Source organism: Suillus plorans (genome assembly GCF_016647745.1).
Source record: "Suillus plorans strain S12 chromosome Unknown HD556scaffold_82, whole genome shotgun sequence".
Taxonomy (NCBI): Eukaryota; Fungi; Basidiomycota; class Agaricomycetes; order Boletales; family Suillaceae; genus Suillus; species Suillus plorans.
The window spans coordinates 195683-220208 of NW_024537466.1; the positions used below are offsets into that span (position 1 = coordinate 195683).

At 48.4% G+C, this 24526-nt stretch overlaps 4 protein-coding genes across 4 annotated transcripts; 2 read left to right on the top strand and 2 right to left on the bottom strand.

The window, feature by feature from the left end:
• Positions 1 to 1393: 1393 nt before the first annotated feature.
• Positions 1394 to 2321, top strand: HD556DRAFT_1247140 (uncharacterized protein; the record flags this gene model as incomplete). Its single annotated transcript, XM_041298669.1, has 2 exons — positions 1394 to 1691; positions 1738 to 2321. Coding segments are annotated over 2 exons (882 nt in total), but the record flags the coding sequence as incomplete, so codon positions are not given.
• Positions 2322 to 4657: 2336 nt separating this feature from the next.
• Positions 4658 to 6749, bottom strand: HD556DRAFT_1312940 (uncharacterized protein; the record flags this gene model as incomplete). Its single annotated transcript, XM_041300739.1, has 3 exons — positions 4658 to 5631; positions 5677 to 6334; positions 6384 to 6749. The coding sequence occupies 3 exons, from the start codon at positions 6747 to 6749 to the stop codon at positions 4658 to 4660; spliced, it is 1998 nt and encodes a 665-aa protein (XP_041154597.1).
• A 1999-nt stretch (positions 6750 to 8748) lies between these two features.
• Positions 8749 to 11435, top strand: HD556DRAFT_1449029 (P-loop containing nucleoside triphosphate hydrolase protein; the record flags this gene model as incomplete). Its single annotated transcript, XM_041307532.1, has 9 exons — positions 8749 to 9430; positions 9479 to 9517; positions 9574 to 9690; positions 9746 to 9796; positions 9845 to 10250; positions 10319 to 10628; positions 10680 to 10735; positions 10787 to 10984; positions 11243 to 11435. The coding sequence occupies 9 exons, from the start codon at positions 8749 to 8751 to the stop codon at positions 11433 to 11435; spliced, it is 2052 nt and encodes a 683-aa protein (XP_041154598.1).
• A 482-nt stretch (positions 11436 to 11917) lies between these two features.
• HD556DRAFT_1247156 (uncharacterized protein) lies at positions 11918 to 14085 on the bottom strand (the record flags this gene model as incomplete). The annotated part of the gene is made up of 4 exons (XM_041298672.1): positions 11918 to 12577; positions 12637 to 12785; positions 12842 to 13865; positions 13912 to 14085. 4 exons carry the CDS (start codon positions 14083 to 14085, stop codon positions 11918 to 11920), a joined length of 2007 nt encoding a protein of 668 aa, XP_041154599.1.
• Between the last annotated feature and the right edge of the window lie 10441 nt (positions 14086 to 24526).

Consider the following 24526-nt stretch of genomic DNA (forward strand, 5'->3'; position numbering starts at 1 on the left):
GCTCAAGCTTCATCCGTGCCTTCCGAGCGGATATTTTCATCCAGCAAGGAGACCTGCACTCTACGGCGTAGCAACTTATCTCCGGCCACACTCGAAGCACTACAAGTGCTGAAGTTCATTTACAAGCAAGACCGCCTCAATTTCACAGAGGACCTGGTGGCTGACGAGCAGGACTACACAATATCTGGACCTGTGACTCCCAGAGCGGTCGACGAGCTAATGGCTATCGGGAATCTTCGCGAGCTTGACGAGTTGCTCCAGAATGCAAGGGACATTGATTATTAGTGTATTTGCTCGTCGTGTACTAGATACTTGCAAATAATTGTCGTCGTCGGCATACAGAATCCCTGGCTTTTCATTGGCTGGAGTACCGGTCCGTATCACGCCCGAACTCGTTTTCACATCGAGAGGTGAACGAGGTGCAATTCGTACAACTCGTTGATTCGAACTGTGTCGATTTTCCACCTCGATTCGATTCGATTCGCCTCGGCGGCAACACTAGCGCCTGGTGCCGGGATATTCCGGCAAGCTACATTACCCGGCACCTGCACTAGGTCCGTATAGGTAAATTACGAAAGGGTGAGGGATTTTTTGCCGGACCCACTTGAAGTCGAACCCAACCACCCCAGCCTTTCGTTCCATTCGGTGTATAACTGATTTAGGGCTATTGGACTAGGTAAGCAGCCTGCGCGTCTTTCCTTACCGGCCTTCATTCTACTCAGCATCGACCAGGCCAAATCCTGCAATGCCTCCAAGCCAGGTAAGGACCATCTTCACAATCCGTAGCGCGGCTGAAATTACGTTAGACGCGCTCTGGGCGCTGCTTCTCACCATATGATATCATCACCATCCAGACAGGCCTTGAGCTTCTGCCTATGCTGATGGGGATATCTGCACACCAGGAATCTACCCATGAGGATGATGACAACGAGGGCCATGCTCTAGAGCTCACTAGTCGCTCAGCCTTTAATACCTCCCAACCTCCCATTACTCAGCATGATACTTTATCAAGCCCCAGAGGCCTGATGCCTGATAGACGCTTATCGAAAGATAGGGGGTCTCGTGGGTCAAATAACAGCAAGGCTGGCAAACGCAAGCGCCGCCGCAACGATCGTCAGGAGAAGAAGGCTACTGATTACGCCATCAGGTCATCCCTGTCCGTTCGTCACCCAGCCCCTGCCCATCTTACCACAGAGCTGAGGACTGAGGACCTCCCCGCAGCTCGCGGTGCGTATGTGGGCAAGTCAATTCCACATGGTCGCAAGGTGTGGACTCTGCAAGAGCTTCAGGCAGACGGGTATAGAATTTTTCCCTGGGATGGAGTGTGAGTCAAAGGCCCGTTCATCCACCTCAACCAGCCTGACCCACCTCCCATTCAAGAACCCCTCATGCGATACTTGATGGAGAGGGTCGGATAGCGGCCGTGCTTGCTGGCCGGCCGGCTAGCAAGGACTGGAATGACGTCAATGCTGCAGCTGCAAAAACCATGGTGGAGGCACAGCAACGCTGCGCCTTCAGCCCGTCAGGCCTTATTCACCGTCGTGGCAGGTATCATGCCCTATCTACCGGCATCTCTTACGGTGGAGGTCAACAGATACCGTCCAATTTAGCTCATGGGAAGGAGAATCGCGCTGAATTAGACAGGCTGTTGGGAGATCCCGCTATCAAGCGCCTGGCGGGTTTTGGAAGCAGTGAGCCCTGTCACCAGCCAGTTAGCTACTACTGATGTTTCATTAGGTGCTCTCGCGTTCTATGCACCTAAGCTGTACCGCCACTTCTCCCACAACATACAGGCACTTGTTGAACGGCACTCCCACCTGAACATGAACTTCACCAACAGTATCTTCCCGGCTGCCACGTTCAATTTCGGACCCCAAGTCGCCACCTTTGAACACACGGACCCTCGCAACATCGCCTACGGCCTTTGTGACATCCATGCCCTTGGCTCTTTTGATTCAAAGGCAGGCGGTCACCTTATATTTTTTGATTTGAAGGTTGCAGTTGAGTTCCCATCTGGTTCAACCGCCCAGATTCCCTCTGCAATTCTCCGGCATGGTAATACTGCTATACAACCGAGGGAGACACGGCTTTCCTTCACGCAATATTTCTCTGGTGGCCTCATAAGGTGGGTCCGCTATGGATTCCGTAGCTTGGCAGAGCTTCGTGTCCGGGACCCCCATCTCAAACAAAAGCTTGATAGAGAGGACGGTGAGAGGTGGCAGTGGGGGCTCAGCTTTTTTTCCAAACTGACGGAACTACAGGGTGATAGGGGGCTACTGTTCAAGAGGAAAGCAACTGATGGAGAGATCTTAGGTACTTAGGTGCTTTTTTGTAAAAGACTAGTGCATACACCTTCACAAACTATAGGTGTGGCGTTTTCCAGTAAAGTCAAACCAAAGGAGGAGCATTAATGCCTGTGCGGCTATATACCATCATGTTGATTGTAACGGGAGGTCCAGCATGACAACGCATGTGGAACAGTGCGTGCAGGTAGATTTATAAAGCCCCAAATTACAACAAATGCATCGCCAGGTGCTGGCTGAGCATTGTAGCCACGCTCGCTCCAAGTTGCACACTGAAATAAAGAGCCTTCAACATCACACCTTAGATTAATTCGCCGTTATATTCCTGCCTCGCACCACGTATCTTGTAAGGACTGTCGAGTCATAGTCCTGTCCTTACATAGCCACTACGCATTACCCCCAAAACAAATCTCAATTCAAAAAGCAACCAGTCTAACTAACCCAAAAGCAAATTAAATGCCGCATAATAACTGCTCCCCCGAGCGTCACTATGGTGGTAGGTTAGCCGAATATCATCGTCAGCTTGTCGCTCGGTCATTCAGCTGCAATTTATAGCTATTATCACTGTGGGTAGTAAATCCAATGAAATTCATTAGGTAAAATCAGTTGATAATGTAATGAAATTCACAGTACAAGGTGCTGAAATCGAGGTGCTGAAAGTTCCGATTTTTACTCTGAAATTTCAGCGATATTGCGCTGAATTTTTACTCTGAAATAATGTGCTGAAATTCTGCTCAAGAATGACAAAAATAAATGGTGCTGACGACGGTGACATTATGTCACTAGTGACATGACATACTGTGTCACTTATTACCCATTGAGAATTCACCAAAGGCAGGGATTGAACGGATGACCTAAACCATCGTACATAGCATCACTACCACTAAGCCATGGTATCTTTAGCAGGTATAGCTACAACTCCTAATATATACCACCCTTCTCCTACATTTTTCGACTTACTACCTACGACATTCGTTCTTCAAATTTGTCGTTCGTTATTTCCTCTTCCTTGCCCCCACCCAGCACACTCTCTTATTTATCTCGGCAGACTGTTACTGCAGCCTGAGCATATTCCAGTGTTATCATAATTGTTAGAATGTATAAAGATGCTTATCTTGATTTGTGCCGCACAAGAGTCAGCGCATGACCAAATTCACAAGCAAGTTTCCCGCCCTCCCAGCGGCTCCACCTGCTTGTGTCTCTCCCAAGCTAACACTCGGACCAGCTCCGACTCTTCCTAAGCCAGACTACGCTGGAGAATTGGATTCATTGGAAAATAGCGCTGAAAGTGGTGCTGAATTCGATTCATTGGAAAATGGTGCTGAAATTTGGTGCTGAATTGGATTCAGCACTCCAATGAAATTAACTACCTGCCGTTTCAGTAGAAGTTCCAATGAAAATTTCAGCATCAGTACTTTTTCCAATGATTTTGATTGGAATCACTATCCACAGTGTATATTACTCAAGTTAGATCGATGTCACCAGTGTTTATGTCTCTAAAGTCACCAGTGACTTTGTCCCAAATGAATTTTATGAGAGTGCGAAGACGACTCGGGATGATGGAATCTGAGAACACCATTTCCTGGGGCTTTTTTCATCTCAAAATAGAGAATTATGTGGAAATTGGACGTATTGGGTTGGTTGAATGACGCTTTGGAGGCGCCTCTATGATTGTCACCAGGAGTATGGTTATGACCTACTGCACTTTTGCAGCAAAAAGGACTCTATTATACCAGAATTTATACCGAGACCATGTAGCTACAGCTGACTGTTATCCTTTGTTTTGTATTCTTGTGCATCATTGTCCCTGGGGCGACGCCCTACAGTAGACAATTGTCGTCCGTGGAAGGCAGACGGTGGGGGTACAAGTTATCCAATCGTGATAAATGCACCGCTACTCCGGGTGTTCAGACCAATCAAGTACAAAATATGGAGAGGCAGGGACAAGCTACCAGGCGGCAGCTTTGTCGTGCGTTGATCATGTTGAGGGGTATCCTGAGTTTCCGACTGTCCAAACGTTTCAAGAGAAGCATGGGATGGTCACATGAGATGGATCTGGATGTACAACGGAGGAATATGTGTGCCAAAGGCCTGATTGCTGTTGAGATTGAGTCTACGCTTCCATAATTTGTATTACTTTTGTCGTATCCTTGTTCACCGTCTGTTTTGGCGTGGCCCTATGGTATACAATAACGTGTCGAATGTCCCTATTCTTCACCTATCTGAATCGCAAAAACATATGCGGTTGGTTATTATTGATTGCAGTATAACTGCTGAGTTCACAGGTATTTTGCCAGCAACATCAACGGCTGACTCTCCAGGTTACATCTGCCTCATTCGCTTAGAATCTGATCTCAACCATCTTCATTCGAACTCCCAAGTCGCTTGTTCGCAAGGGTGGGTTGGATACCGTCTACATGCGCATGAATCATGGAGACCAAGCCCCTCAGGTTGTCCGCGACGGGATCGGGGGCCTGGGTGTTTCCAGGAGAAAGCGGAGCGTGCTGTGAGGCCAGCCATAGCACACGGCCTGCGAGCTGCGCGCGAGCCTTCATGGTAGCAACCGTTTGCTCTCGCTGGGAGAGTTTCCCTTGTAACCTCCCTCTCTCTACCTCCAGCTGGCGGACCTTTTGCTCTAGATCTCTGACTGCTCTCCACCTCAGCCCCCTATCCTCTAGCTCCTGGTCTTGGCGGGCGAGCCTGCCTCGCAGTTTATCATTCTCTACCTCTAAGAGGCAGATATTTTGTTCCAGGCATTTCGTCGCAACCCCCTGCTTCAGCTCTCCATTTTCTAGCGTTAGCAAGCGGACCTCATCCTCCAGGCTTCTGGTGACGGCAACATGTCTGGAATCTTGTTCATCCACAACGCTTCTGAGGAAGTCGCACGTTTGCAGTGAACCCTGCAACATTTTTAATAGGTACGCTTCGGCCTCCTGACGATTGGAGAATTCTGGCGGGAAGGATGGGTCTCCTACAGCTAGCTTTGCTAGCCCATCCGACAAGTTAGCTATATCGGATTTGAGCCCGACGGAGGGTGGTCGGGGGTCCATTTTAGCGAATGCCTCATCGGTGCCTACATTAACACCGCGAGGTTCGGCATTCGTGAGGTCATCACCTGGGGGGTGCTGGGATCCGGCATGCAGATCATCCATCTGAGCAAGGCTATTATTGTGTGGGGCATTGCTGTGGGTCTCGGATGTGGCGATGGTTGCGGGCACAATAATAGGAGGGGAAAAATTTGCAGGAACTGGGGTAGAGTTGGCTAGAGGGGTTGGCTCGCGCGTGCCTGGAGAGATGGGCAGCAAAGGTGCAAAGGGTTTGCGACACCCTGCGAGGAGTCAGTCAGGAGTTGTGGGCAAAGGCAGCGACCTACCTGGAGAAATGTGAACAGATGTAGGTCTCGAGAGACTCCAGAACGGGGGTAGGGGTGCTGGGGAGGCACCGTCAGGGATTGTGGGTGGGAGCTGTGACATACCTGGAGAAATTTGAACAGATGCAGGCGTCGAGGGGTACTGGGTGGGGGGTGATGATGGGAACGCCTGTGCTGGAGGGAGCTCCTCTGGTGGGAGAGGTGCTACAAAATTAACCCACTTTTGCCGCTTATGCTGTAGCTCAGGCGGATGCAATTGTGTGGAGGCACGTTGTACGGATGCTGGCTGCAGGGGGTCACGCTGCGTGGGGCTGACCCTGCTGCTCAACTTCGGACCCTGGAAGGAAATAATAGTCTCAAGGGCCTTTGAGTCCTCTCGCAACTTGCCGTCAGAACAGCGTTCAGCATGTTCTGCAAGCCAAGTTTGATAGTAGCCTCTTAAAGTGCCCTGTGGGTCGTTTCCTTTCGAGGATGCCAACATACGCGCCTCTCCAACATCTAGCTGGTATGCCTCGCGTATGTACACCTCCAAGAGATCCTGGAACCAACTACATATCACATTGCAGTCGTTGCGGCAAGTAGTGCATTTAAATTTGCGTTGGGTGCCGTCCGTCACAGGTGGGAGCTCGCAGGACACTTTTTTGGTTACACATGTACTGCACTAAGACGAAAATCAGCCTCAGCGCGATGTTTATGCGATCAAGCCTTACTTGGTAAGTAAAAGTGGCCAGGAACCATCGGATGAAGTTGGGTCTTTTGACTTGAATCCTAGCATCCACCAGGAACGTGGGAGTGAGATCCTTGGTAGTCTTGCGTGTGACTGGCGCGCCTAAGGAAATATGAGGCGGCATGTTTGAAGGACGAGCGTATGTGAGCTGGGACGGGTTATCTTCGGGGTCGAGGTCCTCACGCGCCTTCATTTTGCCCACGGCTCTGACGCGCCGTTGTTCCTTTGCATGATCACTCTCGTTTGATCGATCCACCACCAGTTGTGCATAATCCCCTGTGTCTCCAGAACCACCAACTCCGCCTGTGACTTTCGAGAAACGAGACCCTACCCTGTCTGCCGGAACCATTATTGGCCTTGCATACCATAATATGGCGTAGTGGAAGTGGCTGAATCACGTTTACAGTACATAACGTAGTTCGCAAATGAGCCAAATAAGTGTAAGCAATATTACATAATTCACAAAAGGACATAACTAGCAATACACCCTTTTCGGTCTCTGAGAGGTATCTAATCTAATACAACAATATCGCTCTAGGTTCTCTGTAGTCGTATCCTTTGTAACCTCTCTTTTCAGTCAAGTTTATTCCATGCTTTCAGTTCTGCTCCCGCACCGTTTGTAAAAATTAAGACGAGTCGTAACAAACATTGCCCTGATGCAAGTGGCCATTTTTCCTGCGGTGAATTTCGGATTTCCGAATTCTCGCCGGTGAATATTTTAGGTCAAAGTCCAGTATTTGGAAGGCTCTGAGCTCACTTTGGCAGTAAATTTATAACCACCAACATGAAATTTATAAGAGTAGAGATGTGTGCTGTCACTGCTGTGGCACGCACGAGCACGAGGTGTTAACAGGACGTCGTATAAAGAAGCACGTTGGGGCGCAGCACAAACAGAATCCGGCAAACGCTTGTGACTGTAATGTTGGAATCGCCAACGAATTTAGGGGGTTGATGAGGTGGTCTATGTAACAATATTAATGATTATTCGTTAACGAGACACATAGTACTACATGTGGATCCTATACTAGTACAAGTACATTTAAATGAGGCAAGAGTGGTGAATAAAACCACTTCTGCGAAACGTGTATGAATAAAAATGAACACTCAGTCAAGCGATTTGGTAGATTAGGAACGCTCGCCCTGGAGAGGGCGAGCGAGAGCGAGATCCTTGGGCTGACTGCGAAAAGGTGCGAGCAATTAAACTACTAAGCAGCTCCGTGGATTTCTGGTACCTCCTGATTTCAGGGAGGGCGACTGTGCCAGGTCTGAAGGGACTAGGCTTCTTCACACGAGGCTAGGGTAGAGAAAATTAGAACGAGTGAAAAAAGAACATGTAAACATACCGTTTCTTGACCGGTCTGAATGTTATCGACGTCCATAAGACTTTCGGTGTCTCCCTGCAATGACGAAAATCCGAAAAGTTAGAACGAGCGAAAAAAACAACAAAGCATGTGAATTTACCAAACTGACTCCAAGGTCTAGACCAACCTTCACGATGGAAATCAAGACCAATGGCAAGAGTCCCAATCATGCCGCAGCGCTGCCGAATGCATTCAATTTGTACCCGAGATAAGACGAAGGGTTGAGCTTAATGACCTACAATCACCATAACAAATGTTAAAATAACTTGAACGACAGGTATCGTCCGCACCTTGTTTGCGTCTGAACTTGAACTTCGGCACTGGCAGGCCCGCCTCCGAGTCTGTACTGTCCGAAATGATAGAGCTTTTGGCCCAACTTCGCCTTACTGCGATGCGCAAAGTCGAAATTGTATAAGTAATCCCGAATGCCGTGGAAATCGGGTTCTCGATGGACTGGCGGAGTTGAAGACCCCCATCAAAGTCTCCCGACTTGCGAGGAGAAGTTCTCCACTGCGAGATATTGCAACGCAGTAAACCAATGTTGGTGTGCCTGTCCTATCTGCCGATGTGACTTTGTGCTCCACGGGCGCAGTCTCGTCTTCTAAGGCAGTGGCAATGAAGGAGTATCAGAACTTGAGATGGCCAGCCTGAGTGAATAGATTTTATCAGTGTGACCAGTGCAAGGTTGACAGATCTCGAACCCAATCGAGGCGTTTTTTGTATGATGCAGAGACAATTTATTGGCCGTCAGGCAACCACACGGCGCTTGAAACTCAATCGTCGTGAGCAAACAGACCTGAGATCGGCGTTACCGGGGCTCCAAACCCGGATGGTCACGTTCTAGATGCTAATTTTAGCCCATTTGCAACCGAAGTCGACACAGCCGCGGCATCTCATATAATAAGTAACTTGAACTGTTCCATGCAATGACCTGCTTGTGAGTCTCTTTCCATCTGGGGAGAAGCACAGGGATCTCACCGTATCTTCATGCTCGGTTTCGGTCTAGGCGTTAACTCATGGCGCCACGTCAGCACCACATTCAAGCGCAAGCTCGGTCGCTTTGCAGAGGACTTGTCGGAAGACGATGAGCAAGATACAGTCGAAGCCCTCGAAGCCAGCCATAATAGATCTACCGAAAACCGGATATACGGTCTAAGTCCAGACGCGCTTGCAGGGGCGCCAGAGGACCTGCTGCCTCTATCATTTCTTCAAGCCAGTACCAATTGGCAGCTGGTGATGCACACCGTTCCAGGAGGCCTGCAATTAGCATACACGCTTGCTAGGTCCCACGAATTCAAGCAGCTGGCAGAATCAGGCAAGTTTGGTTCGGACTTTCAAGGGACCAATTCTCCAGCTGCTGCTGCCGCCGTCGCCGCACCTCCACAATGTGCAGAGGTGATATCATCCATACAAAACCAGGTGATGGCCAAAATAAAAGACGAGCTTGTTGCAGGCATAGAATGCAAGGTAGTCGTCCGCATCGTGGATGCTCTGGTGCCTGCAGTGGAGACCATGATACGTGACGCGCTCGCGACGGCCATGCCTCAGCAATATGCGTCACAATCCGACGATTGTTGGCCAAAAGATCAAAGACTAGAGTACGTGAGTCCAGAGGAAACGCACGTCATGGGTGGAAGTCAAGAAACCACCCAAGCCTTGTCAACAGCCGGTAAGCACTAGCATATCAGCGTTCACACATGCTGATTACGATCACAAGACGACAGCGAGGTTTGGTATGAAGAACAGACGTTTAGAAGTAAGTGCAAAGCCAAACGGCATGCGGGCGGCTGACCATATCCACCACGTACCCAGGTACCAATGAGTTTACCAGCAGCGAGACTGGGCAGGGTGCGATCGGACTAGGCACAACCAGTCCACCTTCGGCAGACAGCAACAAGCTTGCAGGCGTCAAGTTAATTCCTTTGAATGGTAAGCGCATCACAGATAGGAAGCGTACGCGCAACATACTAAATGACGTTGTCAGATGACAATGACCTTGGTAGCGACCCGTTAAAAGCTATCAACATTTTGAGCGGTGAGTAGAGGACCGTGATGACATGCATATACTTACAAGAGTCAAAAGATGATGAACAATATCCTCCGCCGCCACCAAATCAGTTGGTGAAAAACAAAGATTCGATACTGGCAAGAAAAAGTTTGTGGACCTTGCGCATCCTTCTCGGTGACCAGCAGGCCAATTGGTGGTCTTCCCAGCAAAAAGACGCCGTTCTCTCTGTGCTCAAACGAGAGACAGACATCATCGCGATTCTCAGGACTTGGGGAGGAAAATCTATGCTGGCGATCATTCCCGCCATCATGGATGCGAACAAGGCAGTGGTAGTCGTTCTTCCACTAAAATCGTTGATGACTGACTGGGAGAGAAAGCTGAAGGCCATGCGCGTTCCTTTCCAAGTCTACGATCCGAGCGTCCCGTTGCTCAAGGATGTAAACCTCGTTCTAGTATCCGCAGATAAGGCAAAATTCAAGACGTGGAGACAACATCTAGCAGAACCATCTTTGACGAAGCTCACCTTCCACCGCTATGCAAAAACTTTAGAGAGGCGATGCAGTATATGCAGGAAATTAGACAGCTCTCCATGCAATTGGTGTTACTGACCGGCACACCCCCGCAATCTAGTGTTGCTGCCCTCAAGGCAGCCTTTGATCTAGCAGACAATGCCATCGAGATCAGGGAGTCGATTAATCGGCCGGAGTTAGAGTATATCATGAAGGCTGCAGCTCCATCGAATGCACCAGAGGACATGGTCATCCAGATCGTAGCATGTGAGCGACAGAGATGGACCTCTGATGACAGAGGTCTGGTATTCGTGACTTACTTGGAAGATGGTGAAAGTCTTGCAAACAAGGTGAGCGACTTGGCAAATCGGTATGCGCGTATACTGATCGCAGCATCACAGGCCGGGTGGCCATTCTATAACAGATCGAAAGGGATGAGCGACGCTTCCAGAGCCCAGTGAATCATGGACTGGTTTGCAGGTACATGTCCGGTCATGATCTGCACAAGCGCGTTCAGCACGGGCAACGATTATCCGCACGTCCGAGTCGTCATCCACCTGAAGACCCCTTTAGAAATGACGGAGATAATTCAGGCTCAAGGAAGAGGTGGTAGAGATGGTCGGCTAGCGAGGTGCTATATCTTGCCATCGTCTACCCCTCCTAAAATCGCTATTGGACGATGGGAGGTGGACCACAAAGGCCTGTGGTACGCGATGGACTATATCTACCATTACGGTTTGAGGCGTTGTCTTAGCTATGGGTCGACCCTCTACATTGACGGCGAGGGAATGGAGTGCAGACGGCATAAAAGCAACCAGTAGTGTTGCGTCTGCCTTGCAGACTCCGGGCCGATCGCGATCCCAGTCAAGTTCCCGCTCCCTTAGAAAAACAGGATACACGTGCGTTGCCTACGTCCATCACCAGACCCTCTGCACCAGTTCTAAGGACTCTCACCCATCAATAGCGGCCAACCTCAGTCAACAAGCGCATCATCGACCACCTCTCTAACTTACTCTAGTGATCCATTTGCAAAGGCACACGAACAGGCCGAAAAGTTCAGGGCAGATAGGCTAGATGAAGAGATGAAGCGAGTGGAGCGCATACGTCAAAGAAGCAGTGCAAAGGTACTTTGGAGTGGTATGCGTAGAGATTTATGAAGTTTGGTTAATGAAGGCTCCGGGTGCAGGGCATCACAGCAAAGGGATGGACTCGTTGCTCTGGTATGTAGAGGAATACTTGGAAAGATAGCAGTAGGATAGTCTCCGTATGTAGGCCCAATTGTCCACGAGAGTGGATTATTAACAGGTGGTTGTATACATGCCATGGTAAAATATGCATGGTGTGAATGGTTATGCACGGTGTGAATGATTATGCACACATTACATAATTCGAAATTAGAAATACAAGTCCCTAGCTACTATCTTGGGACTATCAGACCTTGCACTAGACTTAGCTGCTTTGTGTTTTCAACGCTCATGGGAGCTGAGCACTGGATGCTGACGCTGTCTGCAAATTCTAAGCACCCGGCGTTCCAAAGCGAAATGTGTGGTACTTATGACTGGTGACATAATAGACTGGTGACACCACAAAGTAACTACTGAGCCAAGCGCAGGTGATATATCCATGTCCGTATGCCTGGTTACCCCTCAACCCTACGTCTCTTGCTGGATGTTGTGAGTTCTACCCATGAACCACATTGTGACTTCGTGAAGATGCGCCGCTTTACGTGGTGCTTATCGTAGGAGGTGATGGTTTGCGCTACAGGAAGGTCTTCAATCCAGCCGTCCAATCTGAGGTGGAGATCATAAACTTCTATGATCTTGTCATGTGACCTCAAAGCCTCCATGTCCATCTTCAACCTGTAACAAGTATGTGCCTTCGAGAGATTTACGAGGGAGGCCAATTCAGCAGCGTCTGGTTTTAAACCTTTGATGTAGTCGCATAGGGTAGCATATGCTTTCTGCTCCTCCCGAGTGACCAAAGTATACCGAATCGCAAAGAGCTCTGCAAGTGCGAGAACAAGGCTGTCGAGCGGTTTGCGGTCAACGAATACATCCCGCGAAAATTGGAGTCTTGAGTTGAGGAACGCCGATTTTGAAGTTGATCCAACTCCCTCCAATTCATTAACTTCGAAGACGTCCTTCATGAGTAATGATCGGACAGGGATGTCCAAGTGACTCTTCGTGTACATTAAGGCAATCCATAGAACGACGTAGAGACTGGACTCCAGGTCATCCTCGACACCATGTCTGGCGTCTCTATTTTGGACCAGGTGAGCCGACATGAATTGCCAGGTTCCCTGAGTGACGACAGCAGATTTAGTACGGACTAACAAGCTTAGGCACGGAATGAACAAACCGTACGGGTTACTTGTCGAGCACCTTGAATGCTGATCAATTTTGATAGGTCCCAATCAATGAGGATCCCCTTGCCCTCGTGGATAACAACGTTTCCGGCACTAAGGTCTCGATGTAACACGCCCGCATTATGATATGCGTCCTTGTGTGCTGTAACAACATGAATATAATGCTTTTGGGGGAGAAGGTGACGGCAAAATACGTACCAATTAATGCGTCACGAATGGCTGCGACGAACTGATGAGAACTTTCAAATTCACACAGCTGCTTCCCCACAATATTCAGAACCAGGCGATAATGAATGTGCGGAGTGATCGTGTCGTGCCAACACGCCCAGGGGGCATCTGCAAACTTGTAAGTCTGCGGGGCTTGTTGAGATATAGAGGGCACGTCATGACATGCAATGCATGATGCGACATTGGAAACATTGTGCTCTTTTAATAGTCTGTACGTTTCGCCTTCTGGTAGAACACCAGCGATCGCGACCCGCCAAGAGTCCTTAAACATGACGACCTTTTTATTGCCAAGATCGTACGCAGGACACGCGCGTGTACATCGGCCTATAGGGGTTTGACCAACTGCCAGAGGTGCAGGAAAAATCAAGGTAATCGAATCAGAGTTATCGACACCAGGGACGGTCGTTTTCAGCATACGCTTGGTAGCGGGAAGGCCTAATTGCAACCTTGCAAGGCGAGCCTCCTCTGCACTAGCGGGCGTTACCGATGTGTCGATGCCACGCAATGCAGGCGATGCTTGTCCGTAACGATGGAAGAAGTCAGCCAAATGTGGTTCTTCGTTGTAATGAATGGCGGAAGAAACGGTAGCTCCCTCCCTATCCCATCTTAGGATGTAAGCTTGATCATAGACGATCAGGACCAGGAATGCGTGAGTACGATATTGTGCGCCAAGTTGAGCTGCAGCATAGCTTGTTATTTGACCCAGCGTGTCCATGGCCTTGTCGGTCTCAGATATAAAGTGCGATGTAGGACCCGGGCCATTTGCGGGTGTGTAGAATGGATTATGATGTGGTTCCCACTTGAATTCGATGACCACTTCTGTGGCAGAAATATCGCAGGAGGATTGTCCAGCGCGGGGTGGCGAGGACCCATCGGCATAGACACAGATATCCGGTTTGATTTTGAAAGTGAATGATTCACAGTTTGTCGTGTCTGCATTGCTGTGGGTATCGATAAACGATAGACCAGGAGCAAAAGATGTTATGGTATCAATCTGCACTAGGAGTCAGGCTGGCAACGATCATGGTTGAAGCACTTACAAATGGTTTGTAAGCTTTCGTCTCATGGGCAGCAGAGAGTGTGCTCTCGAAGGCGCCATCCGAGAAGGAGGTTAAGGGTTGATAATCCGGGATCATTGAAGGCGGCAGGTATTTCTCAAGAAATTGTTCGACTGGCATCGGACCAACGAGATGTCCTCTTATCTCATTGCCCATGGCGTTGAGGGTAGTATCTCGGCAGCGTGTATTAGTTGTATAGGGTTGCATCGTAGAGCAACTGCGTTTGACCGGAGTGTCGTCCACAAGCAGACCTTGTGTTGATGTCTGTGGTGGCAGCTCTGGCGTCCTTATTCGCGCAGGAGGGGTGCTGTCGCTCGGGTCAGCAGACACTTGTAGAGTGGGTGGAGGTAACATGAATAGATTTTATTTGTTGTACAATGCTAGGTATGACGAAACAGGTATGAAATGTAGACGACAAGAGAAAAAAGAGAACCAGTAACAGCATCTGAAGGCTTATATAGAGAATGGAACTCAGCCGGACATTGCCGTAATTCACACTCTCCCACTGCGGAGTACAAATTCATTTAATTCGTATTCAGTGGTCTCAATAAAGATAACAGATTCAAGATCATCACTTTTACTTTCTTCCTCTCTTGCCTCTTGTGCAGAGGGTATGAACGGTGCTCGCAGCATCACTCGCCAATGTATGTGTCACTTGGCTGCTTTTTGAACTTACTGACGGTGCTTATTGCAGTGCTGCTTGTTTTATTTCACTTGGCCAGGCTTTATACAAGAAAGTGGCAGAGTAAAGCACAATGAAGGCAAATGTTTACTAGAATATTTTTTGGGGATATTTCAACTGCCTCAACAGAAACCTCTTGATTAAAGACATCTGCAAAGAATGCGACAGATGTTGAACAGGAACTTCAGACCAAGTAGGTAGATAATTTTTATCACACAGTCTATCTAACTTGTTTCAAGTATGGAATTGACCTCAATACCTGCTGGTGGCGCTGAATCCAGCTGGCGGTACCAAATCGTGAACAGTTACAACAGGTCAATATGTTCAGCAAAGGCGGTCCTCGATGCCTGCTGGTGACGCCTTGATGCACTCCGTCCGTATCTGGTGACAGCCCCTAAACCGTATTACATATAACTTTTGGCGGCTTTGACTCATCTCTCACTACCGTCATTGATCATGGGTCGAACTGAGTTATAAAAGGTTTCTTGTCCTACATAGGGTCTTCGACCCCGAAGGACAATAAAATTGAATTTTTAATAATAAAAAAAGGTTTCTTCATTTCATATTCTCTGTGTCGTTGGACTTTTGCTGAGCCTTGCTTTAGTATCCTCAAGCACGGAGGGGAAAACCTTGACAGCATTCGCCCTTGAAGCTTGCAGGGCTTAGGGGGCATGTGCAGGACAAAAGTGGAATTCCAATGATGACAGTCGGTGTTGATGCCAGGTGTGTGGGCCGAGTGTAAGCTATGTCATCCATCCAGCTAACTCTTCTCAACAAGTGCTTGGCTTTATACACCAGCTCAGATGTGTCTCTATGAACTTTGTCTATGCATTTGTATCGAAGCAAGAGGAGACGACAAAACACCAAGAACGCCTTTACATGGAGTTTTGAGAAGACATGCCTTGAAATACGGACATCCATTGACCGAGGCGGATTATTGATTGAACAAACCGGCTAGGAACGTGAAGGCTCTATTATAATAACTTCGAGTGTGTACCGAGAGTGGTGGGAATGCCTACCATCCCTCGTGCCAACAACGCAAAGGCTTGGGTGTGGATTACACTGGCGCATTTTAAGTCTCTTAGCATCGACAAGGTATTTGTTCCTGATAATACGAATATTGAAGGCATATTTAAATTTGACGACAGGGTGACGGTGAGAAATTTGGAAGTTATGCACCGGTACGAGGATCAGTGGGATGCTAAACGCTTACAAGCAACCGTAATAGCAAAGCGGCGAATTCGCATATATCTTTAGATCTCGTCCTCGTCTATAGCGAGGATGATGTTATTGGTATTGCTGGACCTACAGAGTGTGAGTTACGAGAAGAGTTTGATATTGGCCAATTTACTCTGCTCTCAAACAATGTCGTTGGCTGAAGGAGGTACCAACCATCACCGTGGAGTCTCGAGAGCCTTTTCTTTCAACCATGTTTCAATATCAAGACGTTCAAAGCTGATTGAAGACCTGGAAGAATGAAATCCTAAAAAAAAGGAAACACCTGTAGCAGATCTTCGTCGGAATACCCTACCTCGAGTAGCAATTTGAGCGAGCTTCGATTCATGAGACTGAAGTGTGTGGCCCTGTTCGTGATGCTTGAGTTGAGCCAGTAGATGACACAGAGATGCATATCCCCATGTCCCATGACCAAAAGAACAGGCCCCAGCCGCTACAGGTGGTAGTAGCAGGATGACGGTGTCAGATGGCAGCAGGAGACAGAGAATGCAGGACTCAAAAGTACGAGCAGTCACGCTAATATTTGTCAAAGAAACATACCAGTAGATCATCTAGTAGCTTCGAAGATCCGGAGGCAGGTGTTGAAGAGGTGTGCCGTTAGCGACTCGGTGGAGAGGTGGTAGTGGTAGGTTGTCGGGTTCAATACTGTGGTGAATTTCGGTCTAGTACTGGTAGTACCATACTACTATACATAGCTATTGGCGGCGGCTGTTGCAATAGCCCACACTTTGCACGAAGAGTGTCATGTTCCAAGTCATTTCCCTCACAAGGGTACTTCATGGTGTCTTGCAATATGCAAGGACTACTGTGCTGCTATTTTGTACCACTCAAAGTGCTACTATCATCAATATTCAGTTCACAATCAGGGTTTTATGTTTCGGTACGAGTTTTATTCGTCATCTGATTGGCCGTTGAAGCGCTGAACCTCCAAGTCTGATCCACATCAGGTAAACGTAATTCACTACAGAGTGCTACAGAGCGCTCTGTAGCACTCCGTAGCACAATCCAACCCGCTGATGCACCCCCGTAAGCTTCAATCCTTGTCAATGGTCGCAATAGTGTTCAAGTTGGCAAAAATTAGCAGAACTCCAGAGTCCAGACTCGCAGAGATGTAACTTAGCTTTGATAACGTGGTCTGAATTCAATAAAACATGAAAATCAACGTCCCTAGAGTAAGATGGTGTCTGCTGGAGGACGCCCCCTCGCATCACTGATCAACGACAATTTAGAGCACTCGGAAACCGGTAGAGTGCATATTCTCTGATCTCAGCACAACATACAGTAATCCACGCGATGGTGTAATCTCTTAGTTGAGACATTTGAAACAATCGGCAGAATTCGTGCAAACTTTCGACACCGCAACACCATAAGAACCACCCGCCGTTAACATGTTCACATGCACACTCGTGAAGAGGTTAGCATTGCAAGAACTTGAGCCAGCTGAGATCAATATATGACATTGCAGTGAGCTCACTGTGTTGCTGTTGCCATGCAGCAAAAATGCTCCCAATATCTGTGGAAGTAAGTCTTTGGCGCTGTTGCAGACGGTGAGCAAGCAGCAACAACTTTCATACTCCGCTTGGAGGCGCTGATGGACCCAGACTTTGTGTACAAGCAGAACCAAATACAAGTTGTTCGATGTCACCCCTCGACAGTAGTCAGAATGTGTCCGCATCTGACAAAACTACCAGGAACTTGGATGTCAAATCTGTAGTGAGCCTCCCTGGCCACCCTCACGGACCTCCATGACCGCCCTTGTCTATACATCCTTCATGCACGTGTCTCAATTCTGCAACAGGTAAGCATCTTTTTCATTCTCATCGTCTGCATGCTCATCTCAAGCAATTCGGCTGCGCAAACTTGTTGAAGCAGGTATTTCTCAAGATGAGCTCTGTCAGATCTTGACCCAGCCGAGGTCTCTGTCATAGTCCCGTCAACCTGATGCAACCTCTCATCCTAGCCGCTACATCAAAACCCAGCTTAGCCTTTATAACTTGCCAAGCTAGGCTACGCAGTCTGCATTCCCACTTCCTGTATCACAACACTCTCCTTCTACCACACATACATACATCTGACATCGTTTAACTTTACAGTGCTCTTTTTAAGGCTGCATGGTAACTGCCACTGGTACACCCGTGTTTCTTAGGCCGGTCATTCAACCATGCCCGGACATGCATTTCGCATCGGCGGGGCCACAGAACTTCTATTCACCCTGACATCGTAGCGACGCAGGGCCGCTGGAAGTTGAGAGCTTTCCTTGACTACTGGCGTCAGATTGAGTCTATTCTTCCTTTATTTATTGCTACTGCTTCATCCACTCCCATTACTCTCACGCGCTTACAATCCAAGATGCATGAATGTCGTCTTCTTTGTCCCATAGCCTCTTAAAGTTATATCAATCATAAGCATGTTGTCAAATCTCCTCCTCGTGTCTCGTGTCGTGTCAGGGTCGGGCGCCTCGAAGAGGCTCTCGACTTGAGCCATTCTCTAGGTATGGTTTGGTCTCGTTGTCTCTTCTTCTCTGCAGTCCCCTCCATAATACGCTCTGAGGGTCTGTCCTCTCTGCGTCGGGTTCTTTCAAAATTCTCATCTTACAACCCTCAATAACCCGGACTCTGAGTGCTCCCCCCAGACACGCGCACAAGCGCAGCCTGGCGGAGCCAGACCCTCCCCACAACCACGAAAGCTTCGCTTTCGTGATAAAATTACTAATCTCTCTACTTCGCTCGGTTGATCTCACCTGCGTGTTTCACTGCTACCTACTGCACACCCGTATCCCCCACCCTATCGCCTTCAGCCGGCTCTAACCGTCCTCGCATTTTGCCTGGACCAATGATCGCACATAACATGACTCGTAGCAGAAAAACCTAGCGTTACTCAATATATACTTGTCTGTTTTGTCCACCATAGGGCATCGCCCCAACGGACAATAGACAACGATTCAAAAAAAAGGATATTTTATGATGGGAATAGGCTGTGGTTGACTGGTCTTAGGTGCGTGTCAAGAAAACCCTGCTCATGTTCATGTTGCTCCTGCATATAACTCACCCCCTGTGCATAGTCCCGCGCCATCGCGCAAGCGCCCCACATCCTGCCAGCTGACGGACCATCTACCCCTGCTTCATATTCTCCTTTACGGAGATATAAACCAGTGGACGTTCGTTTATTCTGCATGATCGATATTAGGACTCAGTTACGAGTCTAGGCTGATTATTGTATCGTCATTTAGTTCTCGTATCACACCCTGCAGACGAAGCTATTCAATGCCAAGGTCCTGATGCTCAGTGCGGGGAAGATTCCCTTAGCATCACACATCACACATGACCAGCGGTAGCGCACAATTTTTGCCTGTTAATTATAGGAAAACTAATACACCTTAATACAACCTAATGGAGAACGATACACCAGGACAACACCCCTACTGGTGAGTACCTCGGACAACACCGGTGACAATACTGGTGACGACTCTCATTAACCCATCGTCGAATCGTTAGACCAAAGTTGCGTACTTCTATCCTGCGATTGACTAGATATCTTATCATGCTGCGAAGATTTTCCACTAATTATTCGCCTTTTTTTGGTTCATGGCCTTCACCAGATTGTATTGAGCTTGGTTGCCGACAAATATGGACGGGGTCTTTGTACTTTTTACAGTCTTTCAGGTATTCCTTTGGATCCTTGCTGTTACCTGTCTAATACTTCGATGTATATGTGTCTGAACCAGACATCTGCTCCATACGCGAGTCTCAGGATAGCGACCGTCACTCGTTACTTATGTGCCATAGGACTTAAGCAGTCCGTTCTATCTAGACGCCCAACTTGTTTCAGATTTGCCAGGCGTAATCAGAATACAGTTAATTCGCTAGACTGACGTCTGATTGATACCAATTTTTGCTCCGCCAACGCATGCAGATTCCTTTCCGGCAGGCATTTCGTAACATATGAAGGCAAGAAGCTTGAAAAATTTCACTCCCTGATTCCTTAAATCTATTTAACTCAAATCTTGGTGTCAAGTAGAATACGCGTCGAAACCCATCTGCAAGAAATATCTAAATGAGCATGCTCAGGAAGCTTTGCTCCAAGATTGATGTAGCGGATGATACAACAACCACAAAAGAGACCGTCGACATTCACACTATACTGGTGACATCATTGTAACAAGGGCAGTAGTTAAAGATGCGACGAGGGGCATAACAGATGGCGCAAACGGGTTTCAAACCTCAGGCAGAATCTTTCTTATCACCTGCCGAGCTCAACTCCGCCGTTATTCCTTCAATCTCCTTCACATCCTCAAGTTTGATCTTCTTTCTTGGGATAGATTCAACTAACTCAACATCTGAATCGGAGTCAAGACCAGCTACATCAGTCTCTGTGTTGGAGTCAGATTCCGAGTCAAAATACGCTGTAAAAAGTGAGGGTGAGTTGACAAGGTTTGGCAAGGTAGAGTTAAAGGCCCACTCACTCATCAAGGTGCAACGACCACTCGCCTCTATGCAGCTGTAGCATGCACTCCTTGCCAAGCCCACACATTTTATGTTCCCTAGGATGCAGGAGTCGCACATCGGGAAATTAGGTGTTGGCCGGTGAAGTTGAGAGGGCATCATTCGGCCTCTCTTAGTAGGGACGAGTTGAGGAATTTTCTGTGCAGAGTTTGCGGACATGGTTGGACGTTTGAAAGAAGTTTTTGCCTTTGTCAGCTAGCCGAGCAATGAAGTCTAGCGTAGAATTTATGGGCATCCAATTCCCCATCAAGGCATAGACAGATATTTTATTTTAATTGTCAGCTGAAACAAAATTACTCGCAGACTCGATCACATTTCATCACATTTTGTCTGCGCAAATTGAGCTCTCTCTCAATATCGGTAAATACGATAGGTAAACCGATGGGGCACAGCATCCTTCACAACTCACGCCTGGCATTGGATTGGGCACTGGGAAATTCAAGGCCAAACCTGATGCTGCGGCTCTATGACGCAGCATAGGACTACGAGCCAATACCCCTGCCACTGCACCAGGACAACTGGCACTCTCTAGTCGCATACTACTGGTGACAATTTCCCATACTACTGGTGACAGAAGACATGTGCGCCCTAGATAGCATCATGGTGCAGGGAAGGTTTCGGCCATAGACAGCATAATTTTTACATGCCTTAAAGTGAGCAGAAATAGAAACTGAGGGAAGACGACAGCCATGCATCAGAGTGTATGTCGGAAGCAGTCGGGATACTATATACGGCAGATCAAGAAAGAAGACTCGACCCTAATTTTGCCGGATCAATGAAGCCGGCTAAGCTTTTGAAGGTGGAAAATAGCCTGAGATTTACATTTACACACAGCAGCGTGGTGTACTCTCCCGCGAGGTTACTGCCATAAATTTTGTCCTCATCGTGTACCGTGGCCATAACTTCAAATCCTCGACCATCATACAAGGTGCTCATTAGCGCAACGATTCTTCTCCGTTGTGTCTTAAAAATTGTTTTGCAGGCCATGTCAGAGACGACGTGTCGCAGTTGCAAGACTACATACAGTATCCCAACCGACCCACAAGCAGCCAGAAAAATCAAAGATGATCATTCGAAACAGTGTCCTCTCGCTATCAAAACATGCAAAGGTTTTCCAGTAGCATTCGTGGGCGGGAAGTTTTGCTGTCCCTTTAGATATAATGGGTGTCCGTTCTCTGCAAAGATTGATCCCGTTCGCAAACACAAGTGTAGTTTTGGACCTGTTCCAGGTCATACACCCCAGACAGTTTATGGAGATGCTGTTTCGTTCAGGCCAGCTGAGTTGGGTCAATACATAGAAATAAACTATGCAGATACCCTGAATCGTGCTAGGGAAGCAGCTGGAACTCCATCGGTATGTGCCATTTATCTCCTGTGTTTTTCCAGCTGTCAAATTTACATTTCCTTTAGAGTATTAAGTCTGCGGGTGTGGATTTGGCTAAAGTTTCCTCCTGCCAGACCCAGGTAGATGCCCTAAGTGCTCAGCCTACCACCGTGGGCCCGACCTGTGGTGAAGATACGGTAAGTCCTATGCCTTCCGACGCTTGTAATTAGGATGGTGTGTTGAATGTGGCTCAGGGCGAAATGGGACAAACTAGTAGCGAAGATGATACACCACAGGAGATGCGATCTAAGGACTACGCTACCACAACACCAGCACCAGCACCAGCACCAGCACCAGCACCAGCACCAGCACCACCGACGATGGTGACAACGATGACGCCGACGTTAACGACAGCATCCATGACAAGGCAGCTGCATCGTAGCAACGTCGAGGCTGTATCAGAGCGTCGTCTGCAGCACGTCACGGGGGTTAATCCCAGCCTTATAACACGGCTACAGCGCACGGCCGACAACGAGATGAGTTACAGCCTTCTAGATGGAACTTACGATTTGGATCTTCCTGGTGACACTGAGGGATCCGAATCTAACCAGGGGCCAGCCCTGCAGCAGCGCGCTACCCTGCCTATCTCAACCGTCCTTCCTCCCAGTTCATCGGCGGCGGAAATCCCAACACCGCAGGTAGACCATGATGATCCCCTGTGCCACGTTGTCCAGGTTGAAGAGTTTGCAGGAATGTCCCTGATGACAAGCTTTCAACCTGACCTCAAGCTTTTTGTCTGCGAGCGATGTCGGTTTGCGGTCTGGGCAGATCATCTCTCAGGACACATATTTAATAACCATAGATCGCTTCTCCCGCAATCCATCAAACGATCACTGGTTGAGGCCGCGGTGACTCAAGCATGCGACAGACTTCAGGCCGCGCTGTCAAATCAGCAGAAAGTAGTCCTACCACAGCGCCTTCTCCCTCCACTACCTTGGCTGCTTGAGCCTGTACAAGGCTACCGATGCCGCCATTGCCCTTACGTTGCTGCGGCCCTTGGGACGATTTTAACTCATAGCAAGAGGTCACATCCTGGTAAGGGGCATTGCGTTAGTAAGCACGACCAATGTGTTTTGGTGCAGCGTCTCTTTTCCAAGGCACAGTTCTTCGTCGTGCATGTCATGCTGCAGAGCGTCGGCCCAGACCATCTCTTTACCAAGTTCTACTCAACACTGCCAGCCCGGTACATTGATGGCGCTTTTATAGACGGAGCTATGTCGAAAACATCAGATCCTGGTGACCTATCACCATTTTTGACCGCTGCTGGATGGGCTCAGGCAACCGAAGGATACTCCCCGCCTGGATTACGTGCTATGTCAAACCCAAAGGTCGAAATACCGGACATCCATGACCTGGTTCGCATAAAGGGGTTGGGCAAGGCATATCTTTCCACCATCTCCTCCACTTCAGATATGGAACCTACTCTATTGGATGCTCTCACCAGCTGGCGGCCTCGATAGTAAGATTTTAGGCTAGCTATACAGTATCCAGAATTGCTAACAGGATGTGAAGTCGCCCATTCCAGATTTTGCAGGAAAAAGATTCTGTTGAGACTTATGGGCTCCATTGTGATCGGCTGGTCATGATGATCTTGCGTGCTGTGTCCTCTCAATCTGCATCCATAGGGGGGACTGTGGATAGGTCTGATGCCACAGTCGCTCACCCAATAAATGAAGATGTTGAGGAAGAGGTAGACGATGACGGCGAGGACGATGATGACGTCATGCACCCCCCTCAGGATTGGATGGATATGGACTTTGTTGATGAGGTAGATGAGGATATCTTATGGCCGGAAGGCGATACATCTGTGGAAGAAGAGGCCCCTGAGGAGCCGTTAGACCTGGATTTATCGGACGATCAGGCTGCCTATCCCATAGTATTGAACGGTGTCCAGATTCAGCATGCTAAGGCGCTGAGGGAGCGCTGTACCGATCCGAGTTCGTCGGAAGCTTGGCTTATGGATGCCTATCATTCTGTCGTTCTTTCCGTCTTCACAACCAACACCAACCATGACTTACACGGTCCTCTTCACTCTTTGATAGACTCCTTCATCATGTCTACCAGCATTGATGCGCAAGGACGTTTTGTTCCGCCGCATCTCATTTCCAGTCACCTGGCAAAGTTAATCTACGCTGCTATGTTTTCCATCCTGACTGAGGTCATGAAAACCTCCGACCCATACCAGTAGGGTTTATTTCCATCTTACATGATCGATTGCTGAATATTTCATACACGTAGAACATTCATGAGTTCCATGAAGCAGTGGATGGAGCCTGGCATGCGAACCCCGTTTTGCTCCGTCCGACGATATTCACGCCTGTGCTATGCCCTATGCAGAGGTCATATTGCTCTCCCACGACTTCAGTTTACCACATTTGATGGCCCTGACTTCACATTTGATGGGAAACACCTCTCCGTCACCTCCATGACCAGCATGTATCACAGCGTCTACAGAGAGATGACTCGCATACTGGATCGGGACCTTCTCTTTGGCGCCGGTGATGCTGTACTGCAGCATCTCAAGAATCCGGAAGACGTCGTAGATCACCCTCACGAGCATGTCATTGGCCGTGGGGTCCTGGTTTCAGAGATGCAGGCCGCCTGGAATCCGGTGAAGTTTATGATGGACGACGAAAAGCTTTGCAAAAAGTACTTTAGTATTGATTCAAGTGGAAATCCTTTGCCGCGCAAGGGGGCATGGGAGGAATACCTATGGCAGGTAGAAGAGTTCAAGGAGCACCTTTACTTCCTATTGCATCAAATACCAGGGATGCCAAAGCGAGGTTCAGAAGA